This window comes from Eriocheir sinensis, chromosome 22 (genome assembly GCF_024679095.1).
Source record: "Eriocheir sinensis breed Jianghai 21 chromosome 22, ASM2467909v1, whole genome shotgun sequence".
NCBI classification, from domain to species: domain Eukaryota; kingdom Metazoa; phylum Arthropoda; class Malacostraca; order Decapoda; family Varunidae; genus Eriocheir; species Eriocheir sinensis.
In genome coordinates, this window is record NC_066530.1 from 9629758 (window position 1) to 9644058 (window position 14301).

The window sequence follows — 14301 nt, forward strand, 5'->3', positions numbered from 1 at the left end:
GATGAAGGAAGATTGTTCCAGAGTTTACCAGCGTGAGGGATGAAAGAGTGAAGATGCTGGTTAACTCTTGCATAAGGGGTTTGGACAGTATAGGGATGAGCATGAGTAGAAAGTCGAGTGCAGCGGGCCACGGAGGGGGGAGGCATGCAGTTAGCAAGTTCAGAAGAGCAGTCAGCGTGGAAATATCGATAGAAGATAGAAAGAGAGGCAACATAGCTGCGGAATTTAAGAGGTAGAAGACTATCAGTAAGAGGAGGAGAGCTGATGAGACGAAGAGCCTTTGCCGCCACACTGTCCAGACGAGCTGTGTGAGTGGAGCCCCCACACATGAGATGCATACTCCATACGAGGCGGACAAGGCCCTGTATATGGACAGCAACTGTGCAGGGAGAAGAACTGGCGGAGACGGTACAGAACGCCCAGCCTCGAGGAAGCTGATTTAGTAAGAGATGAGATATGAAGTTTCCAGTTGAGATTTTGAGTTAAGGATAGACCGAGGATGTTTAGTGTTGAGGAAGGTGATAGCTGGGTGTTGTCAAAGAATAGGGGATAGTTGTTTGGAAGATTGTGTCGAGTGGATAGGTGGAGAAACTGTGTTTTGAGGCGTTGAAGGACACCAGGTTCTTCTTGCCCCAATCGGAAATAATAGTAAGGTCTGAGGCTAAGCGTTCTGCAGCCTCCAGCCTTGAGTCGTTAAGTTCCTGAAGGGTGGGTCTTCTATTAAAAGAAGTTGAATAATGCAGAGTGGAATCATCGGCGTAGGAATGGATAGGACAGTTCGTTTTGGAAAGATCATCAATGAACAACAGAAAAAGAGTGGGAGATAGGACAGAACCCTGTGGGACACCACTGTTAATAGATTTAGGGGAAGAACAGTGACCGTCTACCACGGCAGAAATAGAACGGTCAGAAAGGAAACTGGAGATAAAGGTACAGAGAGAAGGATAGAAACCGTAGGAGGGTAGTTTAGAAAGCAAAGATTTGTGCCAGACCCTATCAAAAGCTTTTGATATGTCCAGCGCAATAGCAAAAGTTTCACCGAAACGGCTAAGGCCCATTCTATACTAGCGGTGAAAACGCCGCGTTTCTACTGCCGACGCGGCCAGGCAGTTTTTTCAATCTATACTAGGGCGGTGAAAACGCGGCAGTTCTGTCGCGGCAGGAACGCTTTGCAGTCTATACATGGCTTTTTCTGAGCAGTACTGCTTGGACCATAGTACAGGATGGATGTCGTTCAAACAGGATGTATTTTGGCGATTGATGTTTTGCAACAGTGGCATGAACAGCATGAAAGAAAAAGAAGACGTTGGGGCACTCATCCGGTTTTAGCCAATCGCCCATCAACAGGCCAGTTCCATGTAATGTTTGAAAGCCATAGAAAGTACCCGGACAAATTTTTCCAATATTACAGAATGTCAGTAACATCATTCGATGAACTTCTGTTTGTAGTATGCGACAGAATAAGGAAAAAAGATACACATTTAAAGAAAAGTATTGAGCCTGCTGAGAGACTCGTCATTACATTGAGGTGAGTGAATATACAATATAGAAAACAAAATGAGCATCCTTAGCAATTTCAATTTGCTTTCCAGTATAGAATGATACATCAGAGAAACGTCAGGCGTTTCCACCGCCTGCTGCCCGTGTACCGCCGACAGCCAAGGCGGTAGAAACGCTAGTATAGACAGAATATTTGCTTTCCATTCACTTAGTATTGAATAATTTAAGAGGCGGTAACTGGGCAGTAGAAACGCGGCGTTTTCACCGCTAGTATAGAATGGGCCTTAGAGAGGATGACCAAGAGTCAGTTAAGAAGGCTAGGAGATCACCAGTAGAACGCCCCTTGCGGAACCCATACTGGCGATCAGATAGAAGGTCAGAAGTGGAAAGGTGCTTTTGAATCTTCCGGTTAAGGATTGATTCAAAAGCTTTAGATAGACAAGAAAGTAAAGCAATAGGACGGTAGTTTGAGGGATTGGAGCGGTCACCCTTCTTAGGTACAGGCTGTATGAAGGCATACTTCCAGCAAGAAGGAAAGGTAGATGTTGACAGGCAGAGGCGAAAGAGTTTGACCAGGCAGGGTGACAGCACGGAGGCACAGTTTTTAAGGACAATAGGAGGCACTCCATCAGGTCCATAAGCCTTCTGAGGATTGAGGCCATAGAAAACATCATTTTGAAGAATCTTTATAACAGGCATAAAGGAGTCAGAGGGGGTATGAGTAGGAATATGCCCAGAATCGTCCAGAGTGGAGTTTTTAGAAAAAGTTTGAGAGAAGAGTTCAGCCTTAGAGATAGATGAGACGGCAGTGTTGCCGTCAGGACTGAGGAGTGGAGGGAAAGATGAAGAAGTGAAGTTGGAGGAGATGTTTTTGGCTAGATGCCAGAAGTCACGGGAAGAGTTAGAGAAAGCAAGGTTTTGACATTTTCTATTAATGAAAGAATTTTTGGTTAGTCGGAGAATAGATTTGGCACGATTTCGGGCAGAAATGTAAAGTTCATAATTAGCATTAGTTTGAAGTCTCTGGTATCTTTTGTGAGCTACCTCTCTATCATTGACAGCACGAGAACAAGCGTGATTAAACCAAGGCTTTTTAGCGTGAGGAGTAAAGAAAGAACGAGGAATGTATGCCTCCATTCCAGAGACAATCACCTCTGTGATGCGCTGAGCACACACAGAGGGGTCTCTATCCTGGAAGCAATAATCATTCCACGGGATCGGAAAAGTACATCCTCAGGTCGTCCCACCGAGCTGAAGCAAAATGCCAGAAGCATCGCCTCTTAGGTGGGTCCAGAGGGTGTACAGGAGCGATAGGACAGGATGCAGAAATAAGATTGTGATCGGAGGAGCCCAACGGAGAGAACAGTTTGACAGAATAAGCAGAAGGGTTTGAGGTAAGGAAGAGGTCTAGAATGTTGGGCCGATCTCCAAGACGGTCAGGAATACGTAGGGTGCTGGACCAACTGCTCTAGGTCGTTGAGGATAGCAAAGTTGTAGGCTTGTTCACCAGGATGATCAGTGAAAGAGGATGAAAGCCAAAGCTGGTGGTGAACATTGAAATCTCCTAGGATGGAGATTTCAGCGAAGGGAGTGGGTCAAGATGTGCTCCACTTTAGAATTCAAATAGTCAAAGAATTTTACATAGCTGGTAGAGTTAGGTGAGAGATAAACAGCACAGATGTATTTAGTAATAGAAATATATATATATATATATATATATATATATATATATATATATATATATATATATATATATATATATATATATATATATATATATATATATATATATATATATATGTATATATATATATATATATATATATATATATATATATATTACATGGTGAGATAGGTACTAGACAGATGAGAAGCTGGTTAGCAAGTCCTACTCTGACATACCTGTTTCATTCTCTATGATGGTGAAAAGTGTTTGTGGAACTAAGTTGCCCACTTGGTCATAAGCCATCAGCCTTACTAGGTCCTGGTTGGCTTGAATCCCAGCCGGCAGGGAAGCCGTCTTGAAGGCTAAGATGTGGGCGTAATTAACGCCAGGAGGACAGGTGGACCCTCCGTGCCGGCAGTCCAAGATGCAAGAGCTGCAGGCCAGGAAAACATCAATATTATTACTCTATCATCATGGAAAACTTATATTTCAGTTTAGTTGAAACCCTAATCAACGGAGAACATTGATAAGAGGAGGAGGAGGAGAGAGAGAGCTGGGGACAGAATTATGAGACAACACAGTATGTGGTAAAAATCCAGTGATCTGAAGGGCAGTGGAGCCAAGGTTTATTCAGGCCAGGGAAATGTTTGGATTATTGGAGGGACCCTTAAAAATAAAAATGTATTTACCTGATCAGAAAATGCATACATTGTTGAACATCATTTTTAGGAAGGCAATCCATGTCAAGAGGTAACTAAAAATGGCACAGAGAGCTCATGAAAATGCCAAGCAACAAGGAGGTGCCACTGGAAAGGCCAACCTCTCCCACAATCATGGAGTCCAGTCGGAGTGCTGTGTTTGCACTCACTTGTAATAATTTCATCTAATATCACTGCACTCACCAACATTCCTTAAACTTACTCTAGTACATGTAACTGCTATATACAGGTATATACCTCTTGTTTTACAGAAGTTTGAAATACAAGCATTCAGTTTAATGCTAGGTTGAAAAGCTAGTACAGTGGAACCTTGTTCATCCGGCATTCAAAACAGCGGAAAATATCTGGGGCCAGAATTGACTTTTTATTTATTTATTTATTTTTTACGTGCTGCTTGTGGTGCCTATAGGGTTTCTTGAGGCGCCTTATGAATGGCCCCGGCCCGTTAGTGCTGCAGGCTACGTGGATAGAAATAACTCGGAAAACAGGGGAGACAGCACAGCCTCCAAATACGGACTGACTCTGATTCAGCGAGGTGGAGTGCATGAAAGTTCGCGACACCACGAGGTTCGATTACGGACTCAATATTACCTGAGCGAGAACACTGAAATAAACAAGAGCGAGCAAGGCCCCTGCCGTGCCGCCTCTTGTTCAAGCTACACACTCACAAAACAACCAACTATAGACACACAAGTCCACAATCTCCAGATCCTCTCATTGTTGAAACGCCACTAGTGCCCAGTGAAGGACCCAGCCAATAAGCGGCCAGCCTGGCTGACAAGCCAGCGGGAAATGAGCTCAATTGCCTTCTTCCTTGCGCGTTCTTACGCCGCGGCTGCGAACTAGTTCACGCGTTAAGTTGGTTATCACTGTTGATTTCATAAGAGCAGATCCCTTCACATGATCAAGGATGTGATCTTTATCCTTGATAATTGTCGCAACTGTTGAATGGCTAAAGTTCAGCACCCAACCAATGTTTGTCACCGTTTCTCCCTTTTCCGATTGTTTCACAATGTATAGTTTCCCTTCCATTGTGATGGCTTTTTCCCTTTTGAAGCACTGCCATCAGAAGAGTCTGCCTTACACTTGGCAGACATACTGAAGGCCAAAAGTCACTCAAGAAAGAACACAAACCAAAGAGAGTGAAAGCACAACAAACCAAAATGGCATCAAGCGGGAGATGAGCTGCCTCCTTCCTCGGTCAAGTGCCGTGTGATGACGTATTCTTACGCTGCGCTCACGAACTAGTTCACGCCTCAAGTTCATCATTACGACAAATGTCATAAGTGGAAACACGGGTTTTTGTGATAATTTATGGGACTGCACCGTAACCTTGAAACACCGTAGGTCGAGGACGTGGTAACCCGAGGACGCCCTGTACATGTAGCTAATTAAAACCTGGGGCATATTACCCTGTGGCAAGGTCCCGCTGGTAGTCAGGGGGACAGGGTGCGGCCACGCAGCGGTAGGACCCCCTCAGGTTGAAGCACAGGTCTTCTGAGCCACACTTGACGGACTGCTCCACGCACTCATCAATGTCTGAAACACAGAGAGGTGTGCACCACCTTGTAGAAAGTCTTTAGAGGCACATTAATAACCTGCTTGGATACAAATATACCCTAGAGAAAAAACATTACCTAGCACGACACAGAAGACAGTGTGCCCTGTGTTGTCTGTGGCCCACCACACACCGGTGACAGAGAGGTAAGGAGCGGCGAGCTCCCTCAATGCAGACGCAGCGAGGGACCTCGCCGCTTGTGATGGGTGTGGGAAAAATCTCCGGGAAACTTGCATCCCGAGTGTAGGGCCAACATGCTCCTCTGTTTGTTTGAGGAGTGGCCAGTGCCAGACGTGCTGTCACCTAGGCTTAGAGCTGTCTTGGGGAAACACAAGAGGAGCCATGTCTGAGATCATCGAGGGTCACCCCAATGCTGTGAAATGTAGAGCAGCCATCATGGATACACGGTAGAAGTGAGCCACACAAGAGGTGCATGTGGTGCACCAGGATGAGGTGGAGAGAGTAATGAAAATGTGAGTGAGAGACTTGGTATGGATGAAACAGCAGGGAATGGACTGTGAAGTGGCTGCATGGGTGGACCATGGCACAGAGATGGCTTAGACGTGTTATGAGAATGAATGAGGATCACTGTGCGAGGTGTGTGGGGGAGGGGTGTCAGGGGAGGCCACCAGAGAAGGGGATGAGTGTTGGAGAGAGTTGGCAGGCGAGGGAGTGAATGCAGCTGCAGGGAGGGAGGATCAGGGAAGGCAGGAGACGCTTCTGCCACGGCCAGCCGCCCCCTCAGGGGATGTTCCTGTGAGTGGACATGGAGAGTGGCGGGTGTGTGTAGATGTGACCCATGCCCAGACAGGCGGAGCAGCAGGTGGTGCTCACCGTCACAGGTGCGCTGGTTATGGTTGAGGCGGTAGCCAGGGGGACACAGGCACATGAAGCTGCCGTAGGTGTTGTAGCACTGGTGCTGGCAGCGTTCAGGCAGCTCACACTCGTCTAGGTCTGGTAAAAATAATAAAAGACGAGGCACTGGTAAAACTTCCCTTCAATCAAAGTCAAATAAGGGTTAGTGTGCAGAGGTACTTCATCACACTGGCAACATTTATCCTTTCATTGTGTCCATGAGCACTGAGGAGAGGAATTATTACCTCATACTTGGGAATAATTACATTACTCTGTACTTAACATGTTATAATTTTGCAACAGGAATTCAAAATTTTGTATGGCAAGCCGCTCCCATACCTTTACACTCTTCCATTACATATTTGAAGCCTGCCGGACAACTGCTGCGGGTGTAGAGGTTCTGCAGCAGCCTCTCTTGGAATGCTGAGGTCGGGTAGCCGGGTGAGACAGGTCTGGGGCGACGGGGGGGGAGAGGCAGGCGCGTGCGTGGCTCCTGCACGTACTGGAGCCCTGCAACACACACACTCGCTGACTAAACAGGTCCCTCAGTGCTGCAGTGTTAGGAATATATATACATAATTTGCCTTTTTAACTTGGGAGCCCTGCAACACACACACTCGCTGACTAAACAGGGGAAGGCTGCCAGTGGAGTGGATTGATGGAGTGGATTAGTATTCAAAAGTTGGTGAGTGAGAGACTGAATGTACAGAGAGGGAGAATGTGAAGAGAGTGTAAGGGTGCGGCCACACTGCACATGGTTTGCTGGGAGGGTAAAGGGTAGCGGGTTGCCTGGCGGGTCAGCGGCAAGAACAAACACATGTTATCTAATACGAGTGGGTAAGCTTGGAGGGAACCCGCTACCCGCGTCCTGTATGGCCTCTCGTATTAGATAACACGTGTTTGTTCTTGCCTTTGACCCACTAGGCATCCTGCTACCCTCTACCCTCCCAGCAAACCGCGTGTATTGTGGCCACACCCTAAGAAAGCAAGATTGAGGGAAATGTTATCAGGGGAAGGCTGCCAGTGGAGTGGATTGGTACTGAAAAGTTGGCAAATGAGGGACTGAATGTACAGAGAGGGAGATAACCAGAGGGAGAATGTGAAGAGAGTGTAAGAAAGCAAGACTGAGGGAAATGTTATCAGGGGAAGGCCGCCAGTGGAGTGGTTTGATAGAGTGGATTAGTATTGAAAAGTTGGCAAGTGAGGGACTGAATGTACAGGGAGGGAGAATGTGAAGAGAGTGTAAAAAAGCAAGATTGGGGGAAATGTTATCAGGGGAAGGCCGCCAGTGGAGTGGTTTGATAGAGTGGATTAGTATTGAAAAGTTGGCAAGTGAGGGACTGAATGTACAGAGAAGGAGTGCCACACCAGGGAAAACTGGAGACTCCTGCCGTGGCCGTCCCTTTGGGGAAGTCTTTAGGAGACAGAGCATTGGAGGAAGATGGAAAAGATATATAATTCACAAACCGTTAACCTGTTCTGTTGAGCTGATTTTTAAGTATACAGAATCTTCTACTGTCTCAACCTTTCTTTCACATTTACAGCAATAGTTTTCAATGTCTTGACTTCACCTTCCTGTCCTGGGCCCGAATTCACAAGCAGACTCAATAACTACGAACTAACATAACTACGCACTATTGATTTAGCTACCGACGTTAGCATCAGATTCACGAAGCAAACTTTAGATTGTAGTTAGAGGCGCGCTAAGTCAGCGAGGCCGCTGATTGGTTGATGACGTCATTGGCCTTGCAGCGAATCGCAATCCTAGGGAGCCCCCTCCAGCTGCTGGTTCAAGAAACCCATTCTCTTTTCCCATTTTTCTTCCTTTCAAGGCAAACTGTACTAAATCGTAATCTACGAATTCAATTATTTCGTTGTTTGCTGCACACTTACGTCAAAGTAGCTCTGCTGTTCGATGTTTTGTTGCCTACGAACATGCTTAAGATGAAGAAAAAGAAGATACGGAGGAGATTGAGGCAGGAAGAAAGCAAATAGAAATATGGGACAGATATCGAGGCAGACAGAACGAAGGACGGAAGGAAGAAATAGGGAAAATTAAGACTGTCTTGCCATATCTGCGGCCCAACTCATGGGATAGCTGTCACCCGACAAAGGTCCATGGTCCCTCCATGGATGGGGGCGGTGTCACAGGCAAAATTGAGCCTTGGGCAAAATTAAGCCCGGACATCCACATGCCTCTGTTATCTTAGCTCAAGCTCGTGTATGTGGGGTTCTTTTCGACTGATATGGCGTCTAGAACTAGCATGATCATCATTCTTTATTATGATGACAAAGAACATGTCAAAATTTGCCTCATTAAATAAGAAAGTACATAAAGTTCGGCAGCTTTTCCTCGTCGCCAAGCCATCCTTCAGAGCAGCACTCCGACACCCATGATCGCACATTCATTTTTCTCAGAAAATAGGATACCATTCACATATACAGTCACCCCCCACCGTTCGCGGTCTCACCCATCGCGGTTTCGCGTATTAGCGGTCAACTAATTGTGATCCCCCCCCGCTTATACGCGGCCCCAGTTTCGCGTATACACGGATGCATTGACGCTAAATAGGAAGGCAGAGAGGAGGGAGGGAGGCAAAGAGGAGGGGGGAAGGGAGAGAGGAGGGAGGCAGAGAGGAGGGAGGGAGGGAGGCAGAGAGGAGGGGGAAGGGAGAGAGGAGGAAGGCAGAGAGGAGGGAGGGAGGGAGGCAAAGAGGAGGGAGGGAGGGAGGCAAGAGGGAGGGAGGGAGGGAGGCAGAGAGGAGGGGGGAAGGGAGACGGAGGAAGGCAGAAAGGAGGGAGGGAGGGAGGCAGAGAGGAGGGGAAGGGAGAGGAGGAGGAAGGCAGAGAGGAGGGAGGGAGGGAGGCAGAGAGGAGGGGGAAGGGAGAGAGGAGGAAGGCAGAGGAGGGAGGAGGGAGGCAGAGAGGAGGGAGGAGGGAGGCAGAGAGGAGGGGGAAGGGAGAGAGGAGGAGGAAGGCAGAAAGGAGGGAGGGAGGGAGGCAGAGAGGAGGGGAAGGGGAGAGGAGGAGGAAGGCAGAGAGGAGGGAGGAGGGAGGCAGAGAGGAGGGGGAAGGGAGAGAGGAGGAGGAAGGCAGAGAGGAGGGAGGGAGGAGGCAGAGAGGAGGGAGGAGGCAGAGAGGGGGGAAGGAGAGAGGAGGAGGAAGGCAGAGAGGAGGGAGGAGGAGGCAGAGAGGAGGGAGGCGGGCAATGGACGTTAGGTTGCCCTGAGTGACGCCACGGTTAGACTGTGACGTCATGCTTTCCTATTGGCCAGCAGCTCACTCAGGGACGACTGCTATTGGTCGAGATTTTCTCATAGCAACATTATCCTAAAAAAAAAAAAATTCACGCGCCGCCACACTGCAGTGTTGCCAGATTGGGCTACTTATCGCAAATTGGGCTACTTTTGGGTCTTCTGTGCGACTAAATTTTGACCCCAGGGTGAGTGTTGATTACATATTGTTGTCTAACAAGGTCTTGTCTCATTTCAGTCATTAAAAAGAACGAAAAAAACATGTTTTATATGACGTGTCAGAGGTGACTTCCCAAATGCATATTTTCCCATAGGGTAATAGTCCCCGTTCATGGGTTTCAAGATCGCTACCAAGTCCGAACGAAATACCCGCGAACGGCGGGGGATGACTGTACATCAATATATTTCCACAGGTGAATACTTAGGGCATGTTCACACCAAGTTGCGACACCTGAGATTCATTAATAATGACAGGGGAAGGAAAAATATAGGCCCCTGTCATCGACAAAATTAAGCCTCGGGCAGAATTGAGTCTGGGCATCTATATGCCTCGGATTTCTTCGCTATTATATATTGTAAGATCGTTCTGTTGACATGTACGGGTAAATGAACGCTTTCTGTATCTACATATAGAAGAAAAATGCAAAATTCTCCCTAGTAAATCAGAAATTACATAGAGTTCGGCAACTTTTCCTCGTCGCCAAGCCATCCTCCACAGCAGGCAGAGGAGGGAGGTCTGGCAATCCCCCGGCCGGGTGTTGCCATACCGCCCACACTTATATACCTCTCAAAGGGTGCATATCTCATCATTTTATAAAGAAATGGGCCTCCTCTACTCACAAAGTTATATTTCAAGTTGAAAAATGCGATTTATAAGCATTTATACGTAAATCTGATAATACTGTTAGCGTTACCGTCAGCTCCGAGGCAGTAGTTATTTAACAACAAATTTAACGTCACACAGAGCACGGTAAACGTTTGTAGATCTGCGCGGTAACCCGTGACGTCATCGATTAGTTGGTAGTTAGCTTTGTGAATCTCGATGTTCTCAAAACTACGCACTAAGGGCCCAAAACTACGAACTAAGCCTTTGTGGATCCGGGCCCTGGTAGGCTTACAAATGTATTGCTGACTTTATCAATGTTTCTTCGGTAAACGTTCTGATAGCTCCAGTAGTATATCGTCACCTTCGTAAACAAAGCGTCTAAGTAATTTTTTTCTACTTTTCAGGAAATTATAAAAGAAATCTCATTATCACATTTGTTTTAAGATTTAGGCAGGAATGAAAAGGCCAATTCTAGAACACTCAAACCCCGAATGACCAAGGCAAATATACAAAAAAATGACCGTCACATGTTGAAAAATTGACGTAGACAAAAACCTGGAAATCTATGAAAAATGACTTAGGGGATTATTTTATGAGGGTGACGATATAAAGGCTTAAGTGATTTTTTTTTTTTTTTTTTACAACAAAGGAGGCAGCTCAAGGGCACACAAAAAAAGAAAACAATATTAAAAAAAAAAGCCCGCTACTCGCTGCTCCTAAAAAAGAAACAAAAGAGGTGGCCGAAAGCAAGATCAAATACGGGAGGAGAGATGTCCTGATACCTTCCTCTTGAAAGAGTTCAAGTCGTAGGCAGGAGGAAATACAGATGAAGGAAGATTGTTCCAGAGTTTACCAGCGTGAGGGATGAAAGAGTGAAGATGCTGGTTAACTCTTGCATAAGGGGTTTGGACAGTATAGGGATGAGCATGAGTAGAAAGTCGTGTGCAGCGGGGCCGCGGGAGGGGGGGAGGCATGCAGTTAGCAAGTTCAGAAGAGCAGTCAGCGTGGAAATATCGATAGAAGATAGAAAAAGAGGCAACATTGCGGCGGAATTTAAGAGATAGAAGACTATCAGTATGAGGAGGAGAGCTGATGAGACAAAGAGTCTTAGCCTCCACTCTGTCCAGAAGAGCTGTGTGAGTGGAGCCCCCCCACACATGAGATACATACTCCATACGAGGGCGGACAAGGCCCCTGTATATGGACAGCAACTGTGCAGGGGAGAAGAACTGGCGGAGACGGTACAGAACGCCGAGCCTCGAGGAAGCTGATTTAGTAAGAGATGAGATATGAAGTTTCCAGTTGAGATTTTGAGTTAAGGATAGACCGAGGATGTTTAGTGTTGAGGAAGGTGATAGCTGGGTGTTGTCAAAGAATAGGGGATAGTTGTTTGGAAGATTGTGTCGAGTGGATAGGTGGAGAAACTGTGTTTTTGAGGCGTTGAAGGACACCAGGTTCTTCTTGCCCCAATCGGAAATAATAGTAAGGTCTGAGGCTAAGCGTTCTGCAGCCTCCAGCCTTGAGTTGTTAAGTTCCTGTAGGGTGGGTCTTCTATTAAAAGAAGTTGAGTAATGCAGAGTGGAATCATCGGCATAGGAATGGATAGGACAGTTCGTTTTGGAAAGATCATCAATGAACAACAGAAAAAGAGTGGGAGATAGGACAGAACCCTGTGGGACACCACTGTTGATAGATTTAAGGGAAGAACAGTGACCGTCTACCACGGCAGAAATAGAACGGTCAGAAAGGAAACTGGAGATAAAGGTACAGAGAGAAGGATAGAAACCGTAGGAGGGTAGTTTGGAAAGCAAAGATTTGTGCCAGACCCTATCAAAAGCTTTTGATATGTCCAGCGCAATAGCAAAGGTTTCACCGAAACGGCTAAGAGAGGATGACCAAGAGTCAGTTAAGAAGGCTAGATCACCAGTAGAATGCCCCTTGCGGAACCCATACTGGCGATCAGATAGAAGGTCAGAAGTGGAAAGGTGCTTTTGAATCTTCCGGTTAAGGATTGATTCAAAAGCTTTAGATAGACAAGAAAGTAAAGCTATAGGACAGTAGTTTGTGGGATTGGAGCGGTCACCCTTCTTAGGCACAGGCTGTATGAAGGCATACTTCCAACAAGAAGGAAAGGTAGATGTTGACAGGCAGAGGCGAAAGAGTTTGACCAGGCAGGGTGACAGCACGGAGGCACAGTTTTTAAGGACAATAGGAGGCACTCCATCAGGTCCATAAGCCTTCTGAGGATTGAGGCCAGAGAGGGCATAGAAAACATCATTTTGAAGAATCTTTAAAACAGGCATAAAGGAGTCAGAGGGGGGATGAGTAGGAGGAATATGCCCAGAATCGTCCAGAGTGGAGTTTTTAGAAAAAGTTTGAGAGAAGAGTTCAGCCTTAGAGATAGATGAGACGGCAGTGTTGCCGTCAGGACTGAGGAGTGGAGGGAAAGATGAAGAAGTGAAGTTGGAAGAAATGTTTTTGGCTAGATGCCAGAAGTCACGGGAAGAGTTAGAGAAAGCAAGGTTTTTTGATGAATGCATTGCAAATTAAAAGTGTATCTATCTTGCAGAGCCAATCAGGAGGGCAAGGTGCTCACCAACGCATGACTTCCCATCTGGCAGTCTCTGCTGGCCCGGGGGACACACACACTGGTAGGTCCCTCGCAGGTTGTGGCACTGGTAGCTGCAGGGCGGTGGGGAGGCCAGGCACTCGTTCACGTCTGTCCCCGCCGTCGGTCACCAAGGCCGTGGCACGGAAAGGAAGGGTGATATCATTCTCCTGCTGTATATGAACCTTCTAAAACCACAAGGCCACGAGTGTCACTACAACAAATAGGAGATTGTGCTGGGAACAGGCTCCATCAAGCATCTTGTGGAGGTGTGGCTTGAGGCATTATGGCTGTCACACAGGGTCCAGAACTGAATGGGGGACTTAACAAAACACAGTGTTAGTGGGGGTCAGTGCTGGGCCTGTCTGTTCCTCTGGCTGGAGCACAGGGGAAGGAAACACCTGGCCTTGTCTTCTCTAAAAGAGCTGTGCAACAGAGTGCCACAGTGCTTAGCTCAGAGAATTCACATCATTTCTGAAAATTTAGTAGGGAAGAAAGCATTGCTCACCTCATGTTTTTTGCTAAATGAAGCCACTGTAGGGAAAACCTGGCAACTCCAGTTTCTCCTTGCCATCATTGTATCACATGCCTGGTTAACCCCTTCACTACGGCCAGGCGAAAACAGTGCCCCGCCCCATATCCAGGCTGGCTGCAGGCGCCAAATTTCAAATGTCGCTACTGAATATAACAAGTTTTAAGCCATAAACTCAATATAATCAACATGTATTATATATAAAAATATGCAAAATTAAATGGTGCACATAAAGAAACATAAATTAATTGATAATTTTGAGATGCAAGCATAAATATACAGAGAAATTTGCATTATGCGTAGATGATGTGTGTCTGCTAAATCTTATTTCCTTATGTTAGTTGTCATAAAGAAATAGATTTGTGGAGAAAAATGGAGGAAAGGGAAGGGAAGGACACAGACGTAAGTAAGATCATGGAAAATATCCCACTGATTCACCGGCAATACACCGCACAGATATTACAGAGCATATGGCTGAAAGGCCATGTGTGTGTGTGTGTGTGTGTGTGTGTGTGTGTGTGAGAGAGAGAGAGAGAGAGAGGGAGAGAGAGAGAGAGAGAGAGAGAGAGGGGTCAAAAGATTAACACCTCACTGATACGAAGGGAGAGAGGGAGAGAGCGGCATCTCTCTCTCTCTCTCTCTCTCTCTCTCTCTCTCTCTCTCTCTCTCTCTCTCTCTCTCTCTCACACACACACACACACACACTGCAGGGAGGAGGTAGAAGGAAGGAAGAGAGAACAGAGACAGCAGGATGGATGTGAGGGGGAGGCCGGAGCTCCCGCG

At 46.7% G+C, this 14301-nt stretch overlaps 1 protein-coding gene across 3 annotated transcripts in view; it reads right to left on the reverse strand.

The window, feature by feature from the left end:
• LOC127002010 (hemicentin-1-like) overlaps positions 1–14301 on the reverse strand; it is a 251350-nt gene that overhangs the window by 12417 nt on the left and 224632 nt on the right. For all 3 annotated transcript variants that reach the window (XM_050867330.1, XM_050867331.1, XM_050867332.1), the window contains 5 exons: positions 12975–13097; positions 6638–6808; positions 6278–6397; positions 5298–5424; positions 3403–3599 (listed from right to left, as the gene is read on the reverse strand). In XM_050867330.1, coding sequence (XP_050723287.1) covers positions 3403–3599; positions 5298–5424; positions 6278–6397; positions 6638–6808; positions 12975–13097 — 738 coding nt within the window. The remainder of the gene's footprint in view (positions 1–3402; positions 3600–5297; positions 5425–6277; positions 6398–6637; positions 6809–12974; positions 13098–14301) is intronic.